Here is an 18,059-nt window from a genome sequence, read left to right as displayed (position 1 = left end):
TGTCATAATATTTATATATCTAATTATTATTATGTAGCACAATAATTTTTATTAGCTTAGTTATTTTTATGCCATTGGAAAATTTTTAGTTGGAATTAAAATTATGTGGGAAAATAATAAAAATTCGACCGTGACAGTAAAAATTATGTTAGTACATAATAAAAATTTTTAAATTTAAATTATGACTGTACATAATATTATTAAAAATTAAAATTATCCTTGATTAAAAAAGTGAATTGAAAAGTATTGAAAATTATTTCAATTCTTTTCAATCCCTCGGCGGTTTTGGAAAGTATTGAATGGAATTGAAATTTCGATCGTTTGAATACTTTCCAATTCCAAAGTGGAATTCGAAAATATTGAAAAGAATTGAGAATTGAGAAGGATTCAGAAAGATTCAAAAATTTCAATTCATTTCAATCTTTTTCAATTCCTCGGAAGTTCAGAAATTCTTTTATTATTTTGGGATTGAAAAGTATTCATTTTATGTCAAAATGAAAACCTTGGGGTATAGAAAGTATTCGAAAGGATTCATTTCTCATCTTTTTCAATACTTTTCAATTCACTTTTTTAATCAGGGATGAGCTGTGACATAAATTTTTTTTTATATCAACGCATAATAAAATTAAACCATTTCGTTTATGTAGGGAAAAAAATTTTAATGTTCAAGTTATAATTATGTACTAGCATAATTTTAAATATTTCTATTGTTGAAAAGTTTGCCGAACCCAATAGATATTTAGTCTACACATAATTATAATACAATGTTTTTTTTTATGTGGGGACATAATAAAATTTATATATCATTATATCCCGACATAATAATAAATAATTAAATTTATTTCTGAACATAATGATAACTTAGAATATTTTGTATCTCCTACTATGTATTTTGATTTAATTTTATGTCAGGACATAATGATATATAAATTTAATTATGTCCCCACATAAAAAAAAATACAGTTTTAAATATTTCTTCAAATTTTAAAAATAGAATTATTTTTTATTTTGTTGGAAAATTTTATGGCATTAAATAGTAAAACGGCGTGCCATACGACTAGAATCAGTTAGACTTAATTTGACAGCATAACAGCATACATCTGTATATCAATAAACTATATCTCTTGCCTTTTCTTTTACTGCTGTTAATTGAAGTGTTGTTATTTATAGCTTGAGTGTGTTATCATTGTAGTATAAGTGATATTAATTTATAAGTTCTGAAATACTACAATATATATTTGATAGCATATATTTTTTAATGATACCAAATATGTATTTATGTGTACATACCAGAAGATTATGAATACTTTTATGCATGTACTTTTATTAGCATATATATCCTCACTTTTAATCTTATCGCTTATATAATATATTTTTTCATTGGTATCGTCAGTTATGTCTTTATTATTTACATAAAATTATATAAATATAGTCAAGATAATTAAATTTTCAGTGCGTTAATAAATCTTGAATTGATAACATGAATATTTCATTTGAATCTAAGCGTATATTAGTCACTGGTGCTGGACAAGGTGAGATGATACATAAATTAGTCAATAACAAAATATATCTTTAATTTTTAGTAACTAATTATTCTTTCAGTATTTAATTACGTATTTAATTAAAAATTTCGAATATTATTATTATTGATTGTGTAAGGAATTCTGCTACATAATTGGAAATCACATAAAATACGAATTTTGTGATTACTGTTTACGTTTTTGGTAAGGGTTAAGTTTCGGAATTCCACCAATTTATGAATTTTACAAGTTTTATATAATTAAAATATCAATAGGATCACGGAAATGTAATGGAAAAACAGCTACAGAATTTTCAAATATAAGCTATCTATGGAGTAGAGGTACCGTTTTTGGCCACTTTAGGGCCAGTTTTAGACGCTTGAAAAATTTAAATAAAAATAGTGGTGATTCTACGGTTTTTGTACCGCCACAAAATGACCGCAAATTCTCGTAAAATTTAACGAAATAAGACTTTTTGTGTAATCTTTGTATGTACATTTTATCTCGATTTTAGTCACCCTGATTAAACAACTGAATCCGATCGAATTGAACAGAATTAAATTTTTAATTCTATTTAATTGAGATAAATTCTGTTAATTCAGTACCTAACTTAAAAATGAATTCTGTTTAATTCAGCAGGAAAACCAGAATTTGTCCAAATTAAAACGAATTTAAATAATTCTGATTAATTCGAAAATAATTCTCCAATTTCTAGTTCTGAATCTGTATTGAACTGAATTAAAACGAATTTGAAATTTTTAAATCGGTTTTATTCTGTTTAATTCAAATTCAAATTTTAAATTCAGTTGAATTCTGTTTTGCAGAATTTGACAGAATATAACAGAATTGAAATTTTCAATTCGGTCGAATTCAGTTGTTTTATCAGGGTGTGCTGGTCGTTGGTCTTATAGCGAGATTCCGGAGCAAAACTTTTATTGAGTTGGTAGGGGAAGCGTTCCGAGCGAGTTTTAACAAATTAAAGGAAGAGTCTTATAACGCGTAGTCTTATAACGAGGTCCTACTGTATTTTCGAAATCAGTAACGTTTTTTGAAATAATTCAACCCCGATTATTCCCATAACTCCGATTGGTTTCGTAAGCGTCAATTAGTATTTAATATTTTTCTAAAAATTTATCGATAAATTACATTAGAACAATTTTATTAAATCTGTTAATCATAATTAATATATTAATTTTCACTATCTAAAAAATTAAAGGTATCGGTAGAGAATTAGCTCTTCGCTTGTCCAAATACAATGGAACAGTGATCGCCCTTTCAAAAACAAAATCAAATCTTGAAACGTTGAAACAACAAGACCCAAGGATCCAAACCATCGTAGTGGATGTTACTGATTGGGAAGCTACAAGAAATGCCATTAGAAAAATACTGCCGATCCATATGCTCGTTAACAATGCGGGCGTTGCATGTTTGGCGCCATTTTTACAACTGACAGAAAATCAATTTGACTTGACAATGAACGTCAATGTTAAATCAGTATTCAATATCTCCCAAGTCGTTGCTGAAAATATGATTGAACAGAAATGTGCTGGAAGTATCGTCAACGTATCCTCTCAAGCAAGTCACGCCGCACTTAAAGATCACGCTGTTTATTGCGCATCAAAAGGAGCTGTCGATATGTTAACAAAGTATTTCATTTATTTTCTTTTTTAATTATCTACACTGAGAAAAAAAATAACTCTTAGAAATAAGTTATTTTTTACTATACCTGCGCCGAAAGTTTACATTCTTGCCCTGTTTAGTATGAAAGCTAGGTCAGATCACCTTCAACTTGTAAAAAAGTGGCTCTACCTCGTGTTCACTTTCAACATGTCCACTTTGACTTTATGAAAAAGTGGGAACGTCCACCCTGGTGGAAATTTTTTGGAATTTTCTCTGGAAAACTCAGTTCAAAATTTCTAAAGACTTTTTCAGAGAAAAGTCCGAAAAATTTCCACCAGGGCACTCCTTAGCGGATCCGAATTGTAGTAAATTACCGCATTTTACCGCAAAGTACTGTATTTTGCTGCAAATTTGCTGCACGTTATGGTAAATTGTGGTGATTTACGGTATAATACAACAAATTGCGGTAATTTACTGCAATTCGTGACATTCTTACCGTAACACCGCGAAATATTTCACTTTATGGTAAAATGCCGTAACTTTGCACGTTTATAGTAAAATGCCGTAATTTTACACGTTTGCGGTAAAATACCGTGATGTTATCGCAAATTTGCGATAAAATACCGCAATTTACCATGAAATACCGTAACTTACCGCAAAATAACGTATTTTACTACAATGCTTCCAAATACCGTAAGTTATGGTAATTCGCGTAATTTACAGTAATTTACCCTAATTCGGATCCGCCATGACTCTCAACTTGCGCATATGTCGAATGTAAACGTGAGGGTACCACTTTTCCACACGTTAAAAGCGCACAAGTTGAAACCGCACATAAGGGTCCCAATTTAGTTTCTACATGTAGAAACTGTGCGCGAGATAGAGCCACTTTCTTACAAGTTAAAGGTTAAGCTGACCCGGCTTCCATAGTTTAGATGTAAAAAATTCGTTCTTTTCTTTAATGACAAAAATTAGCGCATGGGCCATTCTTCCCACAACAGGCAAAAATTTAACCTTCCAGGTGCAGATCTGGTAAAAAATAGTATACACACCACAGAGGGCAGGACGTTCCAATCTAGCCTTCGGGTCGAGTAGACAATTATACACCCGCTCAGAATGTCCTACTTTTCTCCCTCGGTGTGTAATATACTGTTTTTTCAGTGTATGAACATTTACTTACTACTAATATCGATGGATAATAATAATAATAATAAAATATTTAAATTATTTTAGAACAATGGCTTTGGAATTAGGTCCACATAATATTCGTGTAAATTCAGTAAATCCAACAGTAGTTATGACAGCAATGGGAAAATTAGGATGGGAAGATCCAAAAAAAGCTCGTAGTATGTTAGAAAAAATACCTCTCGGACGTTTTGCCGGTAAGAAATTGTACTATGTATTTTTAAAATCATCCTCTTTTTAAATAATTCACTCACATTGACATAAAAATAATAGTTTTTTTTTTGTTACTTCTGTAATAAACTCTCATGCCTAGACAAATTGTATAATCCAAGAGCATACATACATTTTGTTTCTTTTTAAATAAACATCAATTAATTTTGACGATATATCTTACAGAGGTTGACGAAGTCATCGACGCAATTGTTTATCTGTTAAGTGATCGCAGTTCAATGGTAAACGGCATAACATTACCCATAGACGGTGGATTTCTCGCGACATAAAATTATAAACTAAGTACATAATTACTTATTGTTATTATTTTTTTTGTTATTTTCAATTTTTTAATTTTTTTTTTTAATTAATTATTAATTAATTAATTGTAATAAAATGTTGGGTATCATAATTGATAATAAATAAATGTCAAATATCTATCCCCATAAATTTACTTTCATACCGAACAAAACTTATTATTTACATTAGCATACATCACATTCTCACATCAAACGCACTAGTAAATATTAATTGTCGTGGTAAACATAATCGTGATGAACAATAATAATTAGTAATTGTAATAATTGTTTACTTAATATAATAATATAATTATTAATTAAACTTATATATTTATTTTAAATTTTTTTAGTAAAACGTCATGGAAAAAATTTAAGTTAGAAATTCTGACTATTAATTATAATTATAATAATAATAATAATAATAATAATAATAATAATAATAATAATAATAATAATAATAATAATAATAATAACAAAATTATTGTATCGTTAAGATGATACTTTTTTTTTTGTGACGTTAATTGCAAGCTCAGAAAACAGACAAAAAACTACAATGCGTTAATAATAATAAAGATAAAAAATTATTTATCCGAATTGTTAATGCATTTAAGTTTAATCTTTTTTTTTTAAATTGTTGTGTACACGAAAAAAAATGATTTCTGTGCGCAAAAAATTTTCACTCGCGCCAAGAAAATTTTTACTTGACCTAAGAAATTTTTTGTGTTATGAATTGAAAACAAAATTTTATTGGGACGAGAAAAAGTTTTTTGGAGCGAAAATAAATTTCTTGTGTCAGGAAATTTTTTCTAGATCTACGATAATTTTTGTTTCAAATTATAATGCAAAATTTTTATTGCGCCAAGAAATTATTTTTTTTCTGTATATATTCGACTGCCAAGTAAAATCGATTTTTTATTTTTGGTCCCATACAAAACTTACTTTGTATGTAAGAAAAAAAATTGGGTACTAAGTTGGAGTCTTCAACTCAATTACAAAACGCGCGCTCGCTTAAATAGGATTTCCCATTTAAGAAACATGGGAAAATTATTTTTTAACTCGTTAACGGATCGATAAATTAAAACGACCATAACATATTTTTGTAGAGAATTAAATGCTCGATAAAAAAGGTCTCTTATAATTTTTTGATAAATCTAACCGTTTAAAAGTTATTCGAGCTTAAATTCAAATTTCTGGTAAATTTCTCATTTTTTTTACTTTTTCAGCAAAACTATCAATTTTATCACAAAATGTCATAGGACATTTCTCGTTGATCATTTTTGTTGCAATTGAAATATGTTATTTAATAACTTTTCAAACTCACACAAAAATTACAGGTTTTACATATTAATCATTTGGGAAAAAAAGCTGAAATTTTTGTAAAAAAGTAACTTTTGAACGGTTAGATTTATCAAAATTATAAGAGACGTTTTTTGTAAAGCATTAAATCCTCTACAAAAATAAGTGATGGTCATTCCAATTTATTGATCCGTACGAGTTATAAAATTTCACTTAAAAATAAAATTTTCATATTTTTTAAATGGGAAATCTTATTTAAGCGAGCGCGCGTTTTGTACTTCAGTTGAAAGACCCAATTTAGTACCCAATTTTTTTTATGTTACATTCAACGTAACTTTCTTATGGGACCAAAAATAAATATCAATTTTATTTGGCACAGTCTAATATATACATAAAGTATTAATCTTATAAAAAAAAAGTTAATCAAACCTCCGTAATTTTCCCTGATTAAAAATTCAGATTGAAACCAATTGAATCCTATGGAAAAATTTTATGGCAAATAATTTCAAAAACGAATTATTTTCCAAATTAAACTAAAGTCCGCGAGGGCACTTATTGCGTGTTTTTATTGACAGATTAAAACTGATCGATTTTCAATCGGATTCTAAGTTTTTAATCAGATTTCTTAACTTTTTCGTTTTTTTTTCTTATATATATAGTACACAAAAAGTTTACAATAATATTAAATTTTTATCTGTATACCTGACATATTAGTCATTCGTTTGCACATTTATTACGTTTATATATTTATTTATATTTTATACTTAACTTTATTAATATTAAATCTTATAATGACCATTTTTAATTAATGAGTTGTATATAATATATACAAATTGTTTGATTCGTTACAGCGATTATACATTTTTAAAATAATTGCCATTACCACTTTTTTTTTTGTTTTCAATTTCCAAATAATTGCGTCTATTTTGTCTATTTAATTTTTTTTTAATTTTGCTATTTTCATAGGCCGTCAATTTTGAAAAAAAAAAAAAAACGTATGATAGTGAAATCAATTAAGAGCACGGATTTAATTGTATGGGACTAATTTATAAATTAAGAGTTTGAAGAAGTTATTAATTTTTTTAATAAAAAAATCAAAATGTTATCAATAAAATTTGCAAGATTTCGTATAAAAAAAATTCGTTTCAAAAATGTTCCTGACAGTAAACTTCAAAAATTGAGACAATTCTGAATTTTGAGTCAAAAATTTTTGGAATTGTAAAATAATTACAATAGTGAAAAGTTTTCAACTGAGTGTCGACTTTTCTTGGGGATTTATATTTTTTTTCAAACTTTTCAAACAAAAATGATTTGAATTGACAATTTTATGAGTTTATAATGAGATTAGAAAACCCTGGTGGGCATTGCGGTAATTTACCGTAAATTTGCGGCAGTACTGAAGTAATTTTCGGTAAAAATCCGGTATTTTACCGCAAATTTGCGGTACAGTTGAATTCTATTAACTCGGATTCCATTATCTCGGAACTTCCCCTCAATCTTGACCCCCACTACGAGCTACGCTCTCTCCCACCCGATACTATACATTAGTATTCCTGTCTATATTTATCTATACATCATTCATGTAGATGTAAGAGCGCATGCGTTATAGTTTTTTTTTTAAGGAAGAAGGGGCTTCCCTTAACTCGAAAATTCCAAGAAATTTCTGCGCCTACGTAAACTAACTATCCGAGTTAATGAAGTTCGACTGTATTTCATCGTAAACGTGCAGATTTCACGGCATTTTACTGTAATATGAAGTACGTCATTGTGTTACAGTAAAAAAAAGCCACAAATTGCGGTTGATTGCCGTAATTTACCGGACTCTGCCGAAAATTGCCGCATTTTTACCGCAAAATTCCGCATTTTATCGTAATTTGACTCAACTGCCGTAAAATTCAGTAAATTTGCAGTAGACTACAGTATTACTTACAGTATTTTGCGGGAATTTACCGTAATACGTATCCGCTAGGAAAAGTTCATAATTAGTTCCGATCACTCATTTTTTTTGCTATTTTTGAACGATTACGAAAAGTTAAAAAAAAAACCTTTCCAAAATGTTCTAATAAAAGTCAGAAAATGTCCATAAATATTTTTACTTTATTTGCCTCATACCTGAATAATTTTAATAGAAGTCGTAAATGTTAATAATTCCTAATTAATTTCTTTTTTTTTTCATTTTCTTCAAATCCAAAAATTGTCAAATCAAATTATTTTTTCTCAAAAAATAAAAAATAAACCCGCAGGAAAAGCCTACACCTGAAAATTTTTCACTTTGTAATTTTTTCAGTTCCAAAAATGTTCGACTCAAAGTTCAGAATTGTCTCAATTTTGGAAGTTCACTGTCATGAACGTTTTTGGAAGAATTTTTATTACACGGAAAGTGCCGGTGACACTGAAATATTTAAAATTTATGAATTTTTGAAGGTTTCTTAAAACAAATGGAGTATTAACATATAACTTTTTAAAAAGCTCAGTCAATCTATGGAGGTTGGAAATTACAAGACATTTTGGAAAATAATCAGCTCGACGCTTGGAATTATTCTGGCAGTGTTTATATCTTGTATATTAAATGCATTAAATATTGGCCTGTAATTTAAAATAAAATAATAAATTTTTATATAATTATTTGAGGAAATTCATGTTTTTACTTAAAAATTTTTATTCGAAACCAGACTTAATTTTTTTTAATTTTCAAGTAAAAGTAAAAATAATTAATTATTTATAATTTATAATTTTAAATAAAAATATCTTTAAAATTAATTATTCTAATGCTGATAATATAAATCAGTTATTTTTAAATTTAATAATTAACTAACACAAAAAATTATATTTTATTTTATTTTAATAAAATTTTTCGTTTGTATTAAAATATAACTTTTAAATTTTATAACTTTTAAAATTCGCGGTTATAAAAATTTTTAAAACATCGTTATTGTAATCGCTTTTAAATTTAATTTCGCTAATTTAAGTGGACTAAAGTTTAGTACAAGGATACAATTTTAGGGTAGAGGTGCCATTTTTGGTCACTTGAAAAATTTTAATAAAATAATTTGTCATACACGCAATGACATTAGTACCTTAGATAACTAGTGCCATCGAATATAATACTCGATGTCACTAGTTGTCTACGATATTTTATATAATTAGTGCTCAAAATTAAAACGTCGTTAATTGCGTAACGTCGGCGTCATGCGATCGCGATCATTTTAATAATTTGTCTTTATAGAAATCAATGTTTTTTTTTGGTTAAAGTTATTTATTTATAAAAAATTACTCAAGTGTTTATTTATTTAATTATTAAAAATGAAATTGAATACTTAATTATTTAATAGAAATTAAAATAATCTTTTTATATTATTGTTTTATTAATCAATAAACATGAAAACTAACCAAATAAAAAGTCTAATACATGTATTATTTAATATAAAAACTTGAACAAGTTTTTTTTTTTAATATAAAACTAACAAGTCTTAAAATTTTAGGTTAATTAATATCCTCCTTTGATTCGATTTTATTAAAATGTAGTATTTGTTTTTACTTTTAATCACTTTTTGATTAAATTAGAGTTCAGGTTATAAATTTAAGGTGACACAAATTCATCAGTTAATGACCGTGATTAAACAACTGAATTCGATGGAATTAAACAGAATTAAATTTTTAATTCTATTTAATTCAGATAAATTCTGTTAATTCGGTAGCTAACTTAAAAATGAATTCTGTCTAATTCGGCAGGAATACCAGAATTTATCCAAATTAAAACGAATTTAAATAATTCTATTCGGTTTAATTCTGATTAATTCGAAAATAATTCTTCAATTTCTGGTTCTGAATCCGAATTAAACTGAATTAAAACGAATTTGAAATTTTTAAATCGGTTTTATTCTGTTTAATTCAAATTCAAATTTTCAATTCAGTTGAATTCTGTTTTGCAGAATTCGACAGAATATAACTGAATTAAAATTTTTAATTCGGTCGAATTCAGTTGTTTAATCAAGGGACGATCCACAATCGTTATAGCCGATCAATTTAATGCGCATGTGTAATCTAGAGATTTTTTTTGCTAGTGATGCAGCTTTAGGTAAAGGTTAGTTCACCCCGGTAATTTATTTTGAACATTTTGATGACTTGGATTATAGAGTAGGGATATATCACGCCTATTTTCGTCGAATTTCACGGTGGAAGGGATGCACAAATGCTTTAAGAAAGTTTAAACACTGCATTTGACCAATCAAAAGTGAGGAGTGTTTAATGAAAAAGTTTATTAGGCCGAGGTTAGGCATCTAAAGGCGTTTATTTTGAGCATGTATTATATAAAATGAATTTAAAAATTAAATATCGGGGAAACCGGCAAAAATATTCCAGCATAATTAAATCTCATGATAATAATGTAGTGATTGGCATTAAATATAATAATAATAATGATAATTATTATAATATTAATTACTTAATTACTTAATCAATTAATTAATAACAGCGGTAATAATTAGCGGCGGTGATATTTTTTGTCGCATGACCAAAAAATAAAACACAAAAATTTATCTACTTAGAAAAATCACTCATGACATCTTATATTTATACATTTATTATTTTTTTTATTTTATCACGATTCTTATTATTTTGTATTGTTTTTTTTTTTTTTTTATTTATTTATTTTTTCGTAGTATAATAATTTTGTTTATATTTTATTTTTTATACAAATCGAAATAAAAAATAATTATGGTGAATTTTATTAATATTAGCCACTATACGCAAAATTAATATTTTGTTAATTACACGGAGAGAATTTTATGGTAACAATTACAATATTTTATGAGAATGGTTTCCATCACGTATGGCAACCGGTTTTTTAAAAATATCAGTTATAGGAACGGTATCCATACTAATACTGGTAATTTTTACCATTCATTATGGTAATAATCACCATAAATATTATAGTTACCATTACCTTTTATTATGGTAACCATTACCCAAGTATAATAGTAACTATTACCATATTTCATAGTAAGCATTACTGTAAATAATAGTAAGCATTACCGTATATTATAGTAATCATTTTCATATTATTTTAGTAACCATTACCATGTGTTATAGTAATAATTATTATAATTTTATAGTAACCATTACCGTATTTTATAGTCAACACTACCAGATATTATGGTAATGGCTACTATAATATTACAGTAAGGATTATCGTATACTATAGTAACCATTGCTATAATACTCTAGTAATTATTAGCGTCGATTGTGGTAATCATTACCGTCAATTGTGGTAATCATTACCGTCGATTGTGGCAATCATTACCGTCGATTGTGGTAATCATTACCATAATTGTGGTTATCATTACCATAATTGTGGTTTTCATTACCGTACATTATAGTAACCATTACTATAATATTCTAGTCATCATTACCGTCTACTGTAGTAACCATTACTATAATATTCTAGTAATCATTACCGTCTATTATAGTAACCATTATCGTATATTACAGTAAACATTACCGTCGATTGTGGTGATCATTACTATAATTGTGGTTATTATTACCGTGAATTATAGTAACCATTGCCATAATACTCTAGTAATCATTACCGTCTACTATAGTAACCATTACTATAATATTCTAGTAATCATTACCGTCGATTGTGGTAATCATTACCATAATTGTGGTTATTATTACCGTAAATTATAGTAACCATTACTATAATATTCTAGTAATCATTACCGTCTATTGTAGTAACCATTATCGTATATCATAGTAACCAATACCGTATATTGTGGTAACAATTACCATAATTGTGGTTATCATTACCGTCTATTGTAGTAACCATTATCGGATATCATAATAACCATTACCGTCTATTGTGGTAACAATTACCATAATTGTGGTTATCATTACCGTACATTATAGTAACCATTACTGTAATATTCTAGTAATCATCACTGTCTATTATAGTAACAATTGCCATAATATTCTAGTAATTATTACCATTCATTATAGTTACTATGACCATACTATTATAGTAACCATTACCGTGTAGTATGATAATCATTACCATAATTCCGTTACCATACAGTATAAGAACTATTACCACAATTCTATAAATTGTTCCCATAAATATGAAAACTTTTTTCGAAAATGGACGTATAGCCCATAATTTCTTAGTAATTATTACCATGACGTTGAGTCATATTTCATCAACGTACCAGAAACAGTTATCATAATTTTCTCTCCGTGTATAAATCAATCTTTATTATTCGTTTACAATTAATTTTATCATAAATTACGCATTTATATAATATAGCCAAGTTAAATAATATAAGTGAGAGCTTGTCACTTGGTCGATAAAAAATATTTCAGTCGTCAAGTTCTCGTTCTCTTAGCGTTAGCATTTATCTGTTTTTATTTTATATACTTTTTTTAAATTCCTATACTTTGAAGTATATTTGCATTAAATGGGCATACAAAATAACATTTTCATATTTATAAAATAAAATGAGCATTAAAAAAAAGTCTAAATAACTTTTAGAGAACCAAAAAAAAAAAAAAATACTAACACACGATCGAAAAAAAAACTGCCACACATTAGTGACATTAATTAACATTCATTCATTTAAAATTTAAACACACAATTAAATCTTACAACCACTCAGCCATTAATGTAACAAAATATTTAAAAAAAAAAAAAAAAAAAAAAATCGGGGGCGGGTAAAAAATACAGAATTAAAAAAAGGCATATCGAGTATAATTTAAATTTCTGTTGCAACATTTTTAAAAATAAACTAATAATTAATTTATTAGAAATCGATACTTTATCTTGGTCATATCGATTCACTTTCGACCTTGACGAGCACCAGCAGAACTAGCAGCAGCAGATGACAAGCCTCGAGTTTTAGTAACAGTTTTTTTTTGTCGTTGATTTACTTGTTGTATTGAACGTTTGCCCGCTTGGCCACTTGGGTTAGTGGATCCATTGCCGTCACATTGGCGCTTCCAAAACAAATCATACACAAACAGCAACATTAGGCGAGTTACTGCTCATTAATACTTGACAATAACACAAGTACTAATTTTTAAAAAAGACTGAGACTCGTATCAAGTTTTTTTTTTTTATAAATTTAAATAGCTAACGTTTTACAAAATTTTTTTTTAATCGTAAGTCTGTTTTAACCAACCACTATATCAACCCTTATGCTAATTACGTCAGGAGTATAAACAACTGAGAGATTGATAAGTTAATCTCATTATTTTTATATTATTAATATAAAAATTTATCGAAATATCTTGTAAATAATTAATATATCAAATCATCTCTCGTTGTTTTATATTCTGATAAATTGTTTAGTTTTTTTAAAATCTTTTCACGGATCAGAGTCTTCTCTATACCATGGCATAGAAGTTCAATTTCGCTTCTTTCACTTCACAGCATTGAGTGTCAAAAGATTTTTTAGCCCCATCGTATGAAATCAACGCGATTTCCTTTTTTTTTACTAAAATTGTTGCAGTTTACCTGTAAAAATCAATGTAAGAAATAAAAAAAAATCTGTTATTCATTCATTCAAACGTTTTACTTTACGGGCAATAATTAAACTAATGGACTTTTTATTTAATTTTTAATTAATCATGCGATCGGTAATTGTATTTTTAAATACTACAGTTTTCAATTACATTAATCTAATAGTAGTAGATAATAATAATAATAATAATAATAATAATAATAATAATAATAATAATAATAATAATAATAATAGTTATGATGATAATAGATAAGAGACTCATGTACCCGGGAATTAATCAGAATAGAACCATGCCACGGTATAGCGACCCATTTAAAACTACTGTACGTGTGAAAAGTGCAAGATAGAAAATTATTTAAACTATATTATCGATGAGTATTGTAACTAAGAGATACCATTTATTTTTTTAAAATTATAATTAATAGCCCGTGTACAAAAAAAATCGTTTCAAAAATATTTCAAAAAAATTCAACGTGTGGAACTTCTAAACTTGGGACAGATTATGAACTCATATTTAACTCCAACTTTGATTGCCACAAATTTACATAAAAATATGTTAATTGAATAGATTACTGTTACATGATGAATTGTATCAAGTTTTGTTATTTTAACTTATGTGATATTTGGACATGAAGAATTTGTACTAAGTTTTGCTGATGAAGTCAAAATATAATTGACGAAACGTTCAAATAATTAATGATTTAATTCTTTTATTCAACCTCGTCCAAATTTCTGAGATTAAAAATTATTTAGTAAAAAAAGAATTTTAAAAAATATTTTTTAAAAAATATTTTCACTACATTTTACCTTCGTTCCGAAGAAGTTATCATTAGATTCATAGAAACCAATAGCCCCATAGAAATAAAAAAAGTTCCTAATTTGAGGTTTTTGAACTTTTTTGAAACGAGAGTAAAATGTAGTAAAAAATGTTTTAAAAACGTTCTTTTTGTATGAGTGTGAAGTAAAATAATTTAAAAAATAGTATTTTTAAAAAATGCACTTGAAAATTTTTAAAATGCGCATTTTTTTTCAATTTTATTTTATTAATTATTTACACTATTTATTAATAATATTAAATTTGTCTGATGTCTGCTACATTCACACTCATCTTTTTGTACTCAAAATTCGCTCTTATAAAGTCATAGAAACTTATTTTTTTTTTACTACCAAAATTAAACAAATTCCACTCAAAGTTCTAATCTGTCTAAAGTTTACAAGTTCCACATGTCGAAATTTTTTATAATATTTTTGGAACGAATTTTTTTTACACGAGAGATAGAGGGAAAATTTACTTTATAAAAAAAAAATATTTTTTTGATCCAAAAAATTCATTTACTGTAAATTTGTAATAAAGTTCATTTCTGGCTGAAATAATTACTCTGGTAAATTGAAAAACAAAAAAATTACTTATTAGAAAATAAAATATTTAAAAACATTCTTACATCAAAACTAAATAAGGCTTTCAAAAAAAAAATCAGTAATGTATTTTAAAAGTTTTTTTAATTAAAATCCAACTCAATTTTTTGATTGATTTACATACAGGTCATATATTTTTAAATAGTCTTATTGTATTTTCATTAAAGATGATGCTTTATTTTTTTTAATCATGCGAAAAAATCTATATTTATATAAAAGTAATTAATTTTATAAAATTTCCATAATTATCCTTGAAAATCTAAAAAATTTTCATCAGTGTAAATGCAAGAAAATTTTTTTATCAACAGACATTTGAAATTTTTCCAAAAAAATTTTTTAATTTTATTTTGTAACAAGTACATTTTTTTTACCCCGAATTACTACAAGAAATTGTAATTTCTTTAGTCAAAAAATGATTTTATTTAAAATTTCAATGAATTAATTTTTCTGATTAAGAATAAATTAATTTTAGCAAAAGTAATTTTTTTATCAGTGCATAATAATAATAATTATCATAGGGATGATATAGCGTACAAGTGCAGCCTTAACCATTTAATAAATTAAAAAAAGAATAAAAAAAACATGTCCCAAATAAAATAACGAATGTGCTTAATAAAATATAACTCACTTGGGTTTTGGCTGCATCTCAGCAGCAGCTGTTGCTGCATTACGATGTAATCTTATGCTGACCCGCCGCTTTTCATGACCATCCGTACCGCCCGCTGAAAGAGTGATCATTAAGATAAAACAAAGCTCTGAAAAAATTTCAACTCAAAAATAACATTTGAGGATTTTTTTTTAAATTTAATTATTCATTAACTTTTTTTTTTTTTTTTTAATTTACTGTATTATCATAATTATTATGGATTTGTTTGGGTTCAATGCAATTTTTTCATGCCATATTAAATTGGTTTAAAAAAGTTTTAGGAAACCCATTAATTCATCACCTGCGACAAATTTTTTTTGTCATTAAGGCAACACTGTAAGAACAATTATTTTAATTGATACTAATAATTACTATTTTTTTTTTTAATCAATTTTAACAATAGCGGAATTTTAAAATAATTAAAACATCTGTAATTACAGTGTATGAATCGTGCAAAGTAACTTAATAAATATATTTATTTAAAAATGTAAATGTTTTTTTAAAATCAACCATGCAATGAATAAAATGTAAAGCAAAAAACTTTTTTTTAACGATAGGTTTAAAAACTGTTGTAAATATTTAAGAATACCCACCACTTGACCCTATTTATTTAAATTCTTGTAATTATCACTTTTATTATAAAATAAATAATAAGAATTATAAAATACGAGAGGGTATTAATTGCCGGGATTATTTTTGATAAATAGATCAAATGCCTACAATATTTTTACGTACACAGGGTGGCCACAAAGAAATGATTTCAAAATTCCCTGATATTTCCCGGTTTTCCAGTAAAGTTTTTCACATTTTTCCCTGATTTAGAAATTTTATTCGTATCATTTAGATATTCAAAGTTGTTATTATATTTTCATTTTTAATAATTTAATTTGATAATTAAATCATGCGAGAAACAAGAAAAAATGGCAATAAAATAAATTAATATTGCCTACTTTTGATTATTCGATGTTAAAAATGTATAAGTTAAAATATTTAATAAGAAATTTTATGATTTAAATAAATTCAAAATACACTGGTTACAAAAATTAAGGGATATTCAAAAAATTTCAAATTTTTTATTAATTTTCAACAGTTTGTAACTCGAAGGAAAATGGTCGTACAATAAAAACAAAAAGTCAAACTGTAGTTTCAAGTGTCTAGTTTTCTGATCTGGGTCTTTAAATTTTTTTATTATGCGCGGTTCCGGAGCAATCAAAAATCAATCGTAATTATCGAAAAAAATTTATTGAAGCTCGAAGACCGTTTTTAAGACGAGCGAAAATTTTGTAAATTTCTTTTTCGATAGTTTTCTTAGGATTACTCCGGAACCGCACATAATAAAAAAATTTAATGACCAGATCAGAAAACTAGACACTTGAAGCTACGATTTGCCTTTTTTGTTTTTGTCATTTGACCATTTTCCTTCGAGTTACAATTTGTTGAAAATTACTTTAAAATTTGAAATTTTTTTAATATCCCTTAATTTTTATAACTAGTGTATAATTTAAAATTTTTTCAATTTTCAACTGTTACAATTTTATTCCCGAATACTTTTCGAAATTACGGCATTTTCATTATATTTCCCAGTTGCATTAAACTTCCTGGTAAGTCCCGATATTTCCGGTTCGTGGCCACCCTGGTACATTTAAATGCTTACTGCTCAGTTGCCTAGTAAAATATTTTTTCTACGGTTCTACTGCCGCGGTAAATATAAAATATATAAATTAATTGCACACAAAAATGATTACAAATTGTTTTATTTCCGACTTGAAAACACTTCATGATGTTCAATTAATTACTATTTAATTGCATCACAATTATTGTAACGTATGAAAGCAATGATACTGAAGTTAGCCGACATTAGCCGACGTCTATGAATTTTTGAAAATTATGCAAAACAATAAATTATTAAAAAATTGCACTTATAGTTTTTTTAATTTTCTACATGTGCATATTTTTTTTTTTCTTTCCGTAATTGATTCGTTGAAAAAAAATTCAAAAATTGTTAATTTATTGATAAATTTCTCGCGCGTAGTAAATATTGCGATACAGCATAATAATTTTTCGTATGAGCATAATCATTTTTTGGATGCTTCACTTTCTGTTTCAAGTTTGGTCGACAGCATGATAAAAATTTGTAGTTTTCGAGCCAACATTTTTCTCCGTATGTATGCCCAAATTAAAGAAATATCTAATTAATGTAGATAAGTTTCTGATTTATTTCTTGAGAAAATCAAGTATTTGTTGAAGAGAAATTTTCAATGGTCACGACCGATTTCTTGAAAAAGAAAAACAGTTGATTGGAAAGACTACTGTAGTTCTGATATTTTCCAGGCCAACTGTGTTGTTTTTCTCG

At 26.6% G+C, this 18,059-nt stretch overlaps 2 protein-coding genes across 4 annotated transcripts in view; one reads left to right on the top strand and one right to left on the bottom strand.

Moving 5' to 3' along the window:
- The first annotated feature begins 1,378 nt into the window (after positions 1–1,378).
- Positions 1,379–4,971, top strand: LOC130672241 (L-xylulose reductase). The gene is made up of 4 exons (XM_057476675.1): positions 1,379–1,532; positions 2,737–3,166; positions 4,374–4,522; positions 4,722–4,971. The coding sequence occupies exons 1-4, from the start codon at positions 1,481–1,483 to the stop codon at positions 4,823–4,825; spliced, it is 735 nt and encodes a 244-aa protein (XP_057332658.1). The 5' UTR covers positions 1,379–1,480; the 3' UTR covers positions 4,826–4,971.
- Positions 4,912–18,059, bottom strand: part of LOC130672240 (casein kinase I) — a 27,993-nt gene continuing 14,845 nt past the window's right edge. The window contains exons 8-9 of one of the 3 annotated variants that reach the window (XM_057476672.1): positions 15,689–15,782; positions 4,912–8,716 (exon numbers count right to left, since the gene is read on the bottom strand). In XM_057476672.1, the coding sequence (XP_057332655.1) occupies positions 8,626–8,716; positions 15,689–15,782 (185 nt within the window). In that variant the 3' untranslated portion in view covers positions 4,912–8,625. Of the gene's footprint in view, positions 8,717–10,696; positions 13,638–15,688; positions 15,783–18,059 lie in introns of those variants that run through there. The other 2 variants (XM_057476674.1, XM_057476673.1) reach the window with 2 other exon arrangements.

Source organism: Microplitis mediator, chromosome 7 (assembly GCF_029852145.1).
Source record: "Microplitis mediator isolate UGA2020A chromosome 7, iyMicMedi2.1, whole genome shotgun sequence".
Lineage (NCBI taxonomy): Eukaryota > Metazoa > Arthropoda > Insecta > Hymenoptera > Braconidae > Microplitis > Microplitis mediator.
Note: the sequence above shows the minus strand (reverse complement) of the source record. Positions and strands in the feature narration are given on the sequence as shown.

Coding starts and splice junctions, on each gene's coding strand:
- LOC130672241 (XM_057476675.1), top strand. CDS start 1,481: ATGAATATTTCATTTGAATCTAAGCGTATATTAGTCACTGGTGCTGGA. Junction 1,533..2,736: donor AGTCACTGGTGCTGGACAAG/GTGAGATGATAC, acceptor AAAAAATTAAAG/GTATCGGTAGAGAATTAGCT. Junction 3,167..4,373: donor GCTGTCGATATGTTAACAAA/GTATTTCATTTA, acceptor AAATTATTTTAG/AACAATGGCTTTGGAATTAG.